Source organism: Delphinus delphis, chromosome 17 (assembly GCF_949987515.2).
Source record: "Delphinus delphis chromosome 17, mDelDel1.2, whole genome shotgun sequence".
NCBI lineage: Eukaryota > Metazoa > Chordata > Mammalia > Artiodactyla > Delphinidae > Delphinus > Delphinus delphis.
This window is the reverse complement of record NC_082699.1, coordinates 60,395,095-60,408,275: the sequence shown is the minus strand read 5'-3', so window position 1 is coordinate 60,408,275 and position 13,181 is coordinate 60,395,095. Positions and strand designations below refer to the sequence as shown.

At 41.2% G+C, this 13,181-nt stretch overlaps 1 protein-coding gene across 1 annotated transcript in view; it reads left to right on the top strand.

Moving 5' to 3' along the window:
• Window positions 1–12,634, top strand: part of SAMD12 (sterile alpha motif domain containing 12) — a 412,259-nt gene extending 399,625 nt beyond the window's left edge. The window contains exon 5 of the mRNA XM_059995094.1: window positions 4,370–12,634. Coding sequence (XP_059851077.1) covers window positions 4,370–4,392 — 23 coding nt within the window. The 3' untranslated portion in view covers window positions 4,393–12,634. The remainder of the gene's footprint in view (window positions 1–4,369) is intronic.
• The last annotated feature ends 547 nt before the right edge of the window (window positions 12,635–13,181 follow it).

Sequence of the window (13,181 nt, the reverse complement as noted above, 5' to 3'; positions counted from 1 at the left end):
CTTTGACATAAATCGTAGCAATATTTTCTTAGATCAGTCTCCCAAGGCAAAAGAAATAAAAGCAGAAATAAACAAATGGGAGCTTGTCAAACTTAAAAGCTTTTGCACAGCAAAGGAAACCATCAACAAAACCAAAAGACAATCTACGGAATGGCAGAAAATATTTGCAAATGATGCAACCAACAGGGGTTAATATCCAAAATATACAAACAGCTCATACAACTCAATATCAAAAAAAAAAAACCCAATCAAAAAATGGATAGAAGGACTAAATAAACATTTCTCTAAAGAATTCATACAGATGGCCAACAGGCACATGAAAAGATGCTCAACATTGCTAATTATTGGAGAAATGCAAAACTGCAATGAAGTATCACCTCACATTTGTCAGAATGGCTATCATCAAAATATCTATAAATACTAAATGCTGGAGAGGGTGTGGAGAAAAGGGAACCCTCTTACACTGTGGGTGGAAATGTAAATTGGTGCAGCCACTATGGAAAAGAACATGGAGGTTCCTTTAAAAGAGGTCTACCATATGATCCAGCAATCCCACTCCTGGGTATATATATATCCAGAAAAAAAGAAAACTCTAATTCAAAAAGATACATACACCCCAATGTTCATAGCAGCACTATTTATAATAGCCAAGACTTGGAAGCAACCCAAGTACCCGTCAACAGACAGTTGGTTTAAGAAGATGTGGTATATATGTACAATGTAATATTACTCAGCCATAAAAAAGAATGAAATATTGCCATTTGCAGCAACATGGATGGACCCAGAGAATATAATGTTTAGTGAAATAAGACAAAGACAAATACTATATGATATCACTTATATGTGAAATCTAAGAAATAATACAAATGAGTGTATATACAAAACAAACAGATTCACAGACGTAGGAAACAAATTTATGGTTACTGGAGGGGAGAGAAGTGGGGGGGAAGGGACAAGTCAGGAGTATGGAATTAACAGACACAAACTACTGTACATAAAATAAGTAAGCAATGAGGATTTACTATATAGAGCCAGGGTATTATACTCAATATTTTGTAGTAACCTATAATGGAATATAATCTGCAAAAAAAAAAAAAAAAAAAAACGGAATCACTATGCTGTACACCTGAAATTAACACAGTATTGTAAATCAACTAGACCTCGATTCTAAAAACAGAACAAAACTATAAAGAGCCACAGCCATCTCATACCAACCGCCATTTTACATTTGACCTCATGTAGCTTTTACATACCTGAAGGTCTGATTCTTGTTACACATAACAAAAACCTCTAGGCAAGCGATAACGGCAGAGCCATCACTGTACACGTGACAGAAAGACAATGGTCCAAGCCTTATACTAGGCGCATCCCTGCACATACAACCTAGTAAACAGGGGCCTCTTGCTCCCACATAAAGCCCAACTCAACCTGGTGACGCATTCAAAGGAAACATAAGTAACTGCAAAAGCATCAAAGAGCAATGAATACTGATTCTGTGGAAAGATGGGTCAAGGTAGTATTATGCCATCCGCACTCTTCTCTTTGGCCATCCCTCTTCCTAAGGGCCCACACATGTGGCAGCCATCACCCCAAATCTCCTATGTCACTCTACAAACCCCCAGGTTGTCTCTCTGTGGCCTCTACTCCTGCGTGTATTCAAGTCTTGTAGGAGTATCTCTGTTCTTTCTAATATCTCCATCTTTCTAATAGAAATTAATTTAGCAACCAGTTTTTTTCCCTGCCCACTAGGGCCCTTTGTTGTGCTAATTGGGCTTGTGGATAACCACGGAATCCTAGTTAGAAGATAGGAGAATGAGAAATACTCTGAATACTTGATATATTTATCCCTGTCACTCCTGTATGTCACTAGAATGGGACAGACCTAGGTCTGAGTACAGATTTGACCTTCACTAGCAGTGTGACCTTGGGCAAATAATACTCCTGGGCCTCAATTTCCTCATCCACAAAATGGGGATATTCTACCTATTCCCAAGAACCGTACTGGGGAGCCACAGGTGAAAGACCTTTAAGGTCTAATAGGCTCAGCTCATGTCCATGGCTATAAATCTTATTGTATGCTAAAGTTAGACACATCTGCTTTCCATCAGCCTTAGAGGCTCATGTGGAAGACATGGTTATTTGGAGAAATAGCAGCTGTGATAAACCTAGTTATCAACTCCTGACTCAGGATCCAAAGTAGAGTAATTAATTTGTGTTTACTCTTTATTATCATTATTCACTTTTCAATTTTACTTTTTAAATTTAGGTTATTCTTAATAATTCTTTTCACACATTTTCCAGAGCTGATTTTAGCAAAGTCTGGGTAATAGTATATGGTATCAGATTGCTAGAAATCTGTTATTCCAGCTGTACTTCGCTTTTACAGGTCGGCTTGGATAAAAGATTTTTACTTGTGTCAGTTTCTAAGCCCCTTTAATAATACTGGACTGTTATTTCTTAACAAAATTATAAATATTTATTTTCTTAGTAGTATTAGTGAATGAAAATAACTGTGGATGCTTTAGTTAGTCAATGCTTATGGGTCAAAGCTGCACCCTGTGACCCTAACTTTTGTTGTTCTTGTGTAAAACATTATGACAACAATAATAAAAATCCTAAAGCCTTCACCTTTCCCTTACATTTCTTTTCTATACATATGTGTAAGTTTTGTATTGTAGTATATCATAACTGTTCACCATGTTGCTACATAATCATCATAATTATTACTTTAATGGCCATGTAATCATCCATCTGGTTAATGCACCATAATTTACGTAACCTAAGTTTTCAACACTAGGAAACTGGTTGTCTTCTAATTTTTCCACTATTATAAATAACCTCTGGGTTGCATATTTGTGCATATAGCTTCTTTCATTTTTTTAGAATATTTCTTTAGGATGCACTCCAAGAATGGGAACACTGAGTCAATGAATGTTTAAATAAATAGACATTATTTTTCCAGTTTACAATGCTATCAGCAATATATTAGTATTCTACTTTCATTACAACCTCATCAGTAGTGTATATTATTGTGTATTGAATGCACTTAAATAGCACCTTACTTTTGTTTTTGTATTGTCTCAAAAATAGTAAGTTTAATGAAACATTTGCTTATAAATTGTGCATTCTCTCGTGTTTTAAAAAGCCAGTTTTAAAACCTAGGTTTGTTTTTTTTTTAACATCTTTATTGGGGTATAATTGCTTTACAATGGTGTGTTAGTTTCTGCTTTATAACAAAGTGAATCAGTTATACATATACATGTATCCCCATATGTCTTCCCTCTTAAGTTTTTTTTTTTTTTAACATCAAGAACTCTTGCTGGGCTTCCCTGGTGGCGCAGTGGTTGAGAGTCTGCCTGACGATGCAGGGGGCACGGGTTCGTGCCCCGGTCTGGGAGGATCCCACATGCCGCGGAGCGGCTGGGCCCGTGAGCCATGGCCGCTGAGCCTGCGCGTCCGGAGCCTGTGCTCTGCAATGGGAGAGGCCACAACAGTGAGAGGCCCGTGTACTGCAAAAAAAAAAAAAAAAAAAAAAAAAAAGACTCTTGCTTACTCTCTCCATTGCCCAATAGTTCTGTGTATTAAATAAAGCTCATCTTGATAATCTTTCTGAGCAAAATATCCAATTGTGCTCTTTTATTAACTAATTAATGAGGACCTGTGTATAAGGATCTGTAGGGAATACTGAGATAAAATAAAAGGAAATTAGAAAATAAAGTTGGAAAAATTAGACAAATATATCTGTACTAGTATTCCCAAGGTCAGAAGCAGGGTTGCCATTCAAGTAGTTCAATCTGCTCAGATTTTAATGACTTTACCTAGTCACTAACCTGCTCAGCCAACCTGACTTTTCAACTAGCAAACTCAGGACCTCCACCCATACTGCTTCCAATATGTTTTTCTAGGCTTTATCCTGGGAAAGCTTCTTAATGAAGAATGAAACCCCCCACTATACCCTCACCCCAAAATGATTCCACACCATTCCCAGTCTGATCTTGTTCCAGATCAAGTAAATGCACAAAACCCCATAATGTATGACATGGTTTCCCAAACCACAGCCCCGTCATAGGGCTGAATGCCAGTTCCAGGGATCCAGTTTTCCCCATCCTTTCGTGCAACTTCTCCTATCCCTGAGATGGATATCTTCCACGCTCTGCAAAAAAAAAAAAAAAAAAAAAAAAAGGAAGGACGTTCCAAGGATACAAGCCACCATAAGTTCATCTTGAAGTTGAGTCACCGTTACCTCCAATAGCACCTTCTCTTTGACCTAAGGATGTTAAGGTTTGTTTGAATCGGATTATTGCTACATACCAGTATGTGGAAATATGCAGAAATAGCTCATCATGTTTTCTTCTTTTTCCTCTTGCAGCCTCAACTGAGGGTTCTCCATAAACGCGGTTAGCCTTCCAAGCTGCTGTCCTGCCAGTCGATATGAACATGGCCTGTTCCTCACAGAAAGACTAACTCATGGCATTGCCAGAAGATATCCTTGGAGCATTGACAGATTAACCAGATTAACTGAAAAACCACCCATTCAGTCAAGATCATGGGCTTTGGAACATCTTAGTTTGCTGTGGATTTTTAAATGAGGTGCATAATATACAGGGCCAGCTTGTTCCAAGTGGTCATTGGCAGACCATTAGCTGGAAAACTGCTTCCAGTTTTCATCACTGTGCATAACTCAAGCTCCCTTTGGGGAGCTGTCTGTGCCCTTCACTAGAAGTCCCGTTTTAGCATGGCAACTACTGGATTATTTTATTATGTGTGCAGACAGCATGATGCGTTAGAAAAAAAATTACAGCAGTTCTGCAATCTCAGTGGAAGTGTTCACAATATTATGCCCGGGTAGGAATGTAAACATGTCTCGGTTGTGTTAGTTATGACATCTAAAGGTATTCTGTCCAACTCTTAAGCACTTTACATGAGAACCCCCTATACCGAAACGAATCAGCACGTTCAGTACATGTGAGAAAACAAGTCTTTTCTTCTTTCTTATAAATCTTGTCCTATTTCTGGCTCAGACTGTCCAAGACGAGGCTCCACTCCTAGCATATACTCCGTCATTCGTGGTAGATTGGTAAATATGGCCACAGTACTGTTAGACTTAACCTCTTGACACTTTAGTGAACAACTGGATTTCTTACAGCAGCAAAGGGAAGTAAAGGTGGGCCTGGGGAATGGTGGTCATTTAGCTCTAGTTTCCTCTTACCTGGGCACAACTTAGCACGAGCACATACACTCAAACACAGGAGGCTTCTACTTGGCCAATGTATGTAATCTCTCATTCTATAGAACAGTTCTTTCCAAAAATCCAGAATGGGGGTGTGGCCATATTTTAATCTTAGCATAGGTGCATTGATGGTAAAGACAGCAGAATGCAGTTTCCCAGGGTGTGGTCTGCCTTTATCACTTTGGAAACCTCTCTAGGTCAAGTTCTGATCACAATTCTTTGAAGAGAAAAAAACAGCAAGTGACCCCCTGCATGTCTAGAGAAGCAAGAGGTTCCAACCCCACACTAGGTCTCTTCCTCAGAAGAGAACCTACTAGTCCTTTTTAATCCTTTCTGGGATTATACCCATAACGAATTTTTTTGTACTCTGTTTTACAGCAAAGCACAGTCCTGGGAAACCAGTCAACCCAGTTATTGCTTGTCTTTAGGAATTAGAGAAATGTCCGTATTGATTGACCCTACATCACGCTTTAGCATTATTTTTTGCCTGGAAATGTAAAGTTGACTGAATCAGAAACTCAGCCAAGTATGTTCTGTGTGCCCACAGTCCCAGCCTGAGACCAGCAGACATCGGAGACTTTTCTTTAAATACATGTAACAACCCTGGGGGCCTGCCAGCCCAAGCAAGCTTGGCATTTTAGAGGGTCACCAGACACACACTCATTGTCTGTTCTCCCCACATCTTGCCTCCCCTGGGGGTATCAGGAAATGCACAGCCCATTAGAAAACTACCCCACCTGAGATTTAACTTGACAGGGAAGGAAAGAGCGATCCCAATGTGATTCGGGTGCGTCACCCAGCAGGATGACTCACCACAAGCCTGCGGGCTGTAGTGCCAAAGAAGGGGGCTTCCAAGAGGGAACTCAGAGAAGCTCCAGTCGCCACCAAATCTGGCTGTCTGATGGGTCGGCATAGGCACCATCAGACCCCCAGCAGACCGTAATTCTTTACAAATCCAGAATTAGGAAGTCAAACCCTGGCTGCCAACACCCCTGGACACCTCAGTCTCCACTGCCCATCTCCTGAGGTTCAATTCCAATTCCAGAGCTCCCTCCAATCTTTCATTTCTTCCCTTCTTTACTCAGCAAGTGTTTATTGAGCATCTGCTATGTGCCAAGCATTGAGCTGGGGCAACAACAGTGTACAAGGTAGACTCTCCCTGCCCTTATGATATCTCCTCCTCCCAAACACTTTCCCCACCCCACCTTTTCCACAATGAAAACTGAATTCAGACAGCATTCATCCCCTGCCAGAGCAACGTGGAGAAATGGACATGCACAGTTCCCTTGCCTGAGGAAGTGGACAGCAGAGAAAGAGGTAGTGGACAGCGTCAGGCCATGTATTTGCGCCCATCATGTACAGCCAACCCTCCCAGCACCCAGATTTAGCTGGTAGGAGCTACCCAAAGCAACTTACAGTTGCTTGATATCCACCCTGGTCACCTATATTCCCATCCTTTATGTAGAAACAGCAATTCATCATCATGCTGGATTCTCTGAAGCCCCAATTCTATAACTAGTCCCAGGGACACAAAATCAGGTCTGATGAATTCGAAAGAACTACTGCCAGGTGCTGAGATATTATCTGGGAATGAGTTCGTTTAGCCAGGGACATTCTGAGAACAACTGTTAACACCCTTGGAAAACTGGACATGCTTTGTGGTGCAGACAGATGTTCATGAAATGGTGGTGGTTCATCCTTACTGACTTTGGCTTTTGCAAAATATGTTACAAACCATTAAATAAGTAGAGTTTCCTAGCTTTTTTTTTTTTTTTTTTGAGTCAAAAGTGTGCTGGACAATTATTTAAAGATGATGGGTAAAGATGGAGATAGGAAAGGGCAAAGATGGAGACAATGAAAGAGCCCCATTGAAGATGGCTTCTCTAAAAATGCCTTAATTCCTGGCACGTACCACATATTTGCATATGAACTACTGTTTTCCAAACTGTCGACCTCTGTTTGAAATCATCTGGGGGCATAGTTTTGGAAACGTGGTGGCATAAAATCTGAGCAGTCATGAGCTAAACCAGCAAAATGGAGAAACAGTTTCCTTCACAGCCTTGGGATTCTTTGTTCTGTGTTGACCCACAATGACCCATGGTTATTTCCTGCTGTGCTGAACCTTCCTGCCAAGATGTGTGTAGGACATTTTACTCCCAGAACCTCAGAGATGGCTGTGGTGAGTTTTGTTTAGTAGGAAGCAGGAGATGGGGAGGTAAGGGATAAATGCTTTGATGTCTAAGGGCTGTAAACTGTTGATGCATTTATTTTTCCTTTTACTTGAACCTGTGCTGAACTTTTTATTAAAAGGCTGGGCCCCTCACTTGCACAGGAAAGGCAGTCTTGGGAAGGAACAGAAACGAATAATTATTAGACTCTCTTGGTTGCCAAGGGGATAAGTTTGTTCCAGCTCCAGAAGTGAATTTAAATACTCAGAGCATCGGTGGTTCTGCTAGGGTAAAAATCAAATCACTTGAGTAGTTTTAAGACATACCTAGGGGGACGGAGACCCTATCAGCTTTCTTGTGGGTAATGGTGTCTTCAATTCCCTACTCAGGCTCTGTGAGGTGTGTAACCGCAGCGTCCATTCCACCTCCCGATTACGGGGAAATAACCCGGGTCCCCTCCAGGGTCACTTCTCATTTGCCCAGAGGCTAATAGTCCTTCATTCTGAGGTAATTCTGCCTCATTTTTAAACTTCAAGGGGAAAAGGAATTATCAACCTGACGTGAGAATATAAACGGAGGATTAAAACCTCTAATGGATGTACCCCCTTGTTACTTGCAAATTCTTCCTTTGTCTGCAAATGTCACACAATTGATTTTGGATAGGAACAATAAAAGTCTCACGGAAGAAAAGTTTTCAAGACCCCCTTAGCACTTTCGTTTTCCCAAAACCTCCTCTTCCAGTTCATTAGCAGCTTCATTCTTTGTGATATTTTCCTCTACGTTCTTTAGAGTAATTTTGTTACTTGACAACTAGACCTAAAGCTGCCGTAGTCTCTTTTTAAAAACCTAACCTTTGAAAATGACATCAATTCCTTTCTGCCTTAAAGGCTGTTTTTATTGACCTCTCCCACAACCCCTTCCACTTTACTTTCTTGCGTTGTTTCGTATTCTTTTTTCTTTTAACCTCGTTCTTCTTTTCACATAGTTCCTGGTGTAGATTTCAAGTATTCTATAAAGAACTCAAACAGCGAAACATAGTCATCACCTTTTTTCCCCAGGACTGACTGAGAATTCCTTCTTAAGTTTGATCTTGGTGAAAGCTTGGTGCCCAGACAACACTGGGACAGGGATTCTCATCTCCAGGGGGTGGCCGGTCAGTGCCACTAATCAAAACAAGGGGCATGAGATCAGGAGGGAGGACAGCCCAGGAGATGCAGCCGCTCAGGGCACAGCTGGGGACTCGGTTTCAAAGACAAGTGGGTCCTGCCCCTTGGTCTCCTTAGATGTACATCTAATCCTGTAGCCAGAGAACTATCTTATGAATTCTGCTTTATCAGTGTGGATGATTCCTGGCTCCACAGCACAGCTTCAAGGTCAGGGAGCTGTGTTTCCATTATTTTGCTCTGGTGACGTAACTCTAGTAAGGAGACAGGGAGCCTTCTTTTGAAGGCGAACCACCTGTGGGAAGCTTGAGGAGAAATTAGCCAAGTGCCCAGGGAGGTTACACCAGCCCTCAAAGAACAAAGTAGAGCCTTCCCTGGAGATTCTCATTTGGGAGGATGGCTAGGAGGATGGTATCCTGGTTTTCTTCTGCCTATCATCTTGGCCCTGCAGGGAAGATTCTGGGAAAGTGGGGCAAGCACTACGATCTAACATTCTTAGAGTGAAGATCGGCCCGTGACAAATATAGAGGAGAAGTGCCTTTGAGTATGGGGCTAGTTTTAGGCCTCCTGGTCGGCAGCACTGACTGAAAAATTACTTCCACAGCACAGCAGAAAAGGGGTATAGAAGGCCTTGTAAATCTGAAGCTTCCATTCCACGTAGGGCTGTCTTCAAACCTTGCCGAGCTCCCAGTATTCTTACTTCAGAGCCTCCTTCCACAATTATATCAGGCACTCGAAGGCACCAACAACATACACCTCATAAAATTTCAAGGGAACCGTACGACTTGCATTGAGTTGCAGGTGACTGCCTGACATTGTTACAGATACTTAAACATTAATTCTGATTATACAATATCCTTTTCATATTTGGGAGCCGGTGGTTCAGGGGTTTCTTTGCTTGTTTTGTTGTTGTTGTTTTCCAAACCTCAGACATTTACAGAGCCTTAGAAGGGCTCTTAAACCCAGGCCTTTTTGCCTGAAGTGCAGTGATAGAAGCAGCCGTCTGACATAAACAAGGAGACTTAAATTAAGCCAACATAGGAGACACTAACACCTGAAATCTTTAAGGCACCGAAGACCCTGCTGGTTGTCTTCTGCACCGTTTATAGCCTTTTAAATTTCAATCATCTGGATCAAAGGAAATAAACAGGCTGCTTTCACGTGGCCCTGGCATATCAGCACACACGCAGCTACTACACGTGGAACTCTAAGCTGGGCTGCCGTGCCGGAGCACGCAGGCCTGTTCTGTGTGGTCATATCTATTCACCACCACCGACCCCCATTTCCTCTGAAAATGTACTCAAATGCTTTACTCCAAGAAAATCCTAAAATGAGACCCTTAATATTTAGATCATTACTTCTCTCAGGGTGGGGGAACTGATTTTGTGACATAACCTTGAAGAAAAATCACTGGCCATTAAACGCCTTGGTGGTTGCCCCTGTTCCATTCCACAAGCTGACGCTGGTCTTCTCCCATCTCCCCAGAGGTCAGCCTGGCCTCCCTCTCAAATAGCACAAACATCGTAAAGACACCTTTTGAAGCTCTGAATAGACTCCCTATTCAAGCATAATTCCAATAATGTGATTTGAATTGAGTACCACCTTGGTCCTTGATGATATGATTCCCTAGATCAATTCTAATTCTTTATATGTATTTTCAGTATGTTTTTGTTAACACAGTCAACTACATTTATGTGTTTGCATTGAGAGCTACCCGCTAACTCTGTTGCAGCTTTTGACAATGCCTATACCTAGTTCCCGTTTGATGCATTTGAGAGGAGACCAGAAATGTTTCCCTGCATACCAGCTGCAGAGGTTTTGAAGTACATAACCATGTTCACTTTCACATCAAAAGGCCCCTGTTTATAGGTGGAAAATTTAAAGAGAAATGGGGGGGGCAGGGGGAGTAATTCATATTTGAACACTGGAACCTTTGTCTTTTTCATTATAATTCCACTCTCACCTCACATTACCCTTCTCTTTCTAGAAGCAGTAGCCTCTTCAGTGAGTGCTGACCCCCACTTGGGGTAGTCAGGATTCCACTTGCTTAAATTCACTCAAAGGAAACTGGAAGCCTCTCTGGGGCTCTGAATGATTCCTCCAACACTACATTTCCTTCACCAGTAGAAAAATGCTATCCTTACAAGGCCATGTTTGAGGAGACCTCTGTTTAGCTAGTGAACATTCACATTACAGAGAGCTGAATAATGCCAGGTTCTTGACTTTGCCCTGTAAGTCTCAGTTGTGATTGGCACAGAAGCAACTAGTCTGCTGAAAAGCCAAACCAGCACAAATGTTTTGAAACGAATTCCACTAAAACTCTCGTGTCACTACGTCATACTTGCTGTAGGTCCAGTTAATCCGACTATTTAATATCATTAGTCACCAAATTAAATAGTTGTACCCAAATTTCAGAAAATATCAGTATCGTAACACAATTACGTATTAGCAGTCAGAAATACCTGAGAAAAGAAAATATTGATCTGTTGTGGTTTCTGTACTTGAGTTATTCTTAGGGCTCTGTGGAGACCGGCACTGCTCTGATAAAGGGGAAGATGTTTTGAATTCAAGAATACTTGAACTCAAGAGAAATTGCCCATCTCTCTGGGCCTCTGCTCATCCGTTTGGGATGCTACCTGTTCCGTCTTAGCAGACAGGGTTGTTTGGAGGCCAAAACGAGCTAAGCGGAGAAGCTGTCCTGTACCACCAGTATCTGCGTATTCATCATAGTGAGCAGGGATATGGGCTTTTATCAGTGAGTCCTTCCCCTTAGTTTACGCCTTTCCCTATAGCTATTATTACTGAAAGTCCATTCTGGGATTTTAAAAAGTAAAATGATAAAGTATCAATCAACCTTTTGTGAGGGGTACAAAATTACTTTATTTGAAGGAATGATGCTAAGGAAGGAACTTAAGTAGTTGTTTTTGTACAACTGATAGAAAAGGTGAAGGTAACTCAAACACTTTGTATGTACACACAATACCCGGGGGCTGGTCTGAAGAGCCCATGGCTAGGGTGTCCATTTATCTCCACCTTCCAAAGGTTTAGAGCACTGTGACCAAGCTGAGAGAGAGAGGTTTGGGCTGGGCTTAGTGCAGGTGAAGATTGCCAATCCCCGGGTTGAAGAAGACCAATGAAGTTGACAAATTGAGGGTCACGGGAAGCAGAGAGCCACATTGAACTTCCTTTATGAGCTTCTGTACATTGGTCTTTGTGCTAGAAAGAAAGAGGAAGAAAAATCACACAATGTGAATTGAATATAAAACCAGTGCTCTTGATTGCTTTTGAGGGGAAAAAATCTGACCAAGAAAAAGAATGGTTCACTGTTTTACAAACGCTAACAAACATGGCTATAAAAACACATTTCATAACACAAAAGCCTATGTAGAGGGTAGACATTTTTATAGCTTCCTTAAGTGAGTAGTTAAACCAGCAGTCTGAAATCTCTTAATCCCCTAATAGTGGTTAATTAAATAAGTATTTTCCTTATATATTGCCCACAACTGTGGGGTTTTTCTCTATGCACCCTAGAAAAATTCCCAAGACTAGACTTAAGGAGGACACAAGCTGGTTATGTAGTAAAATAAGGTGCCTTTTCTGTTGGATGTTCATTTTAGTTCCCTGTGTCCCCAGGGCATACAATGTTTAGAAACTTTTTTCTCTAAACATAAGAATTATTGCACACCACAATTTTGAACTACCAATTTCCATATCTTAAGCAGCTATCAACTTGCCAATTCCCTTTAGGTCTCCTTTACATTTTCTTTTAATGTTTCCTTGCGTTTTGGGTTGTGCTCAAAAAGACTTTCGGGGGAGGGGCATGTTTCTTTTTAAATTGATAGAAATGAAACTGTACAGATTTTTGCTCCCTTGTATCTGTGAGCATGATCTCTATCAGTCTTGAAAATCTGCTTTATCATTTTGTATATTTGACTATTTTGTATTCAGCATTACTTGATTCCTTACGTGCATGGCAATGTATTAAAATGCGGGATTTCTATTACCGTGTAAAAGTGTTTTGATTCTGATTTTCAACATATATCCTTGGGAAAAAATCACATTAAACTTTTCTATTTTCTTCAGCTCATCAGCTTGTCAGAAGAAAAAAGAAAGTTAACAGCATTTCACTTTCCCTGTGTTAGCTAATGATGCAATTCATGGTGGAAAATTGTCCTCAATTATGCTGTTTCCTGGAGAAATAATATATGTGGAATGAATCGGTGGCCTCTCTCCAGCTCCCAGCACACAGAATTCCCCCAACACCAAATCCCACCAGCATGATGGCTCGTACCATTGAACGCTTTAGTGTTGAGCACAGCTAGACAAAAGACACAGTTCTCTCCCTCCATAGATTTGGTAACACCCTGGAAAGAGATGGGACGACAGATCTTGGCCCGCCAATCTGCTCTCGCCCCGAGAGAGTCTTAAGTGCTTATCATAGCATGATTGATGGAATTTCCCATCACCTCCATCTCCATCTCTCAGGTGATGACCAAGTGTCAGCTGTCTGTATTTTATCAATTGGGATGCTTTCGAGTAACATCTGCCCAAGGGATTCAGGATTAGAGAGCCGCTCTCTAGTTCAGCAAACATCTGGGTATACTCCACTCTCAACCACGT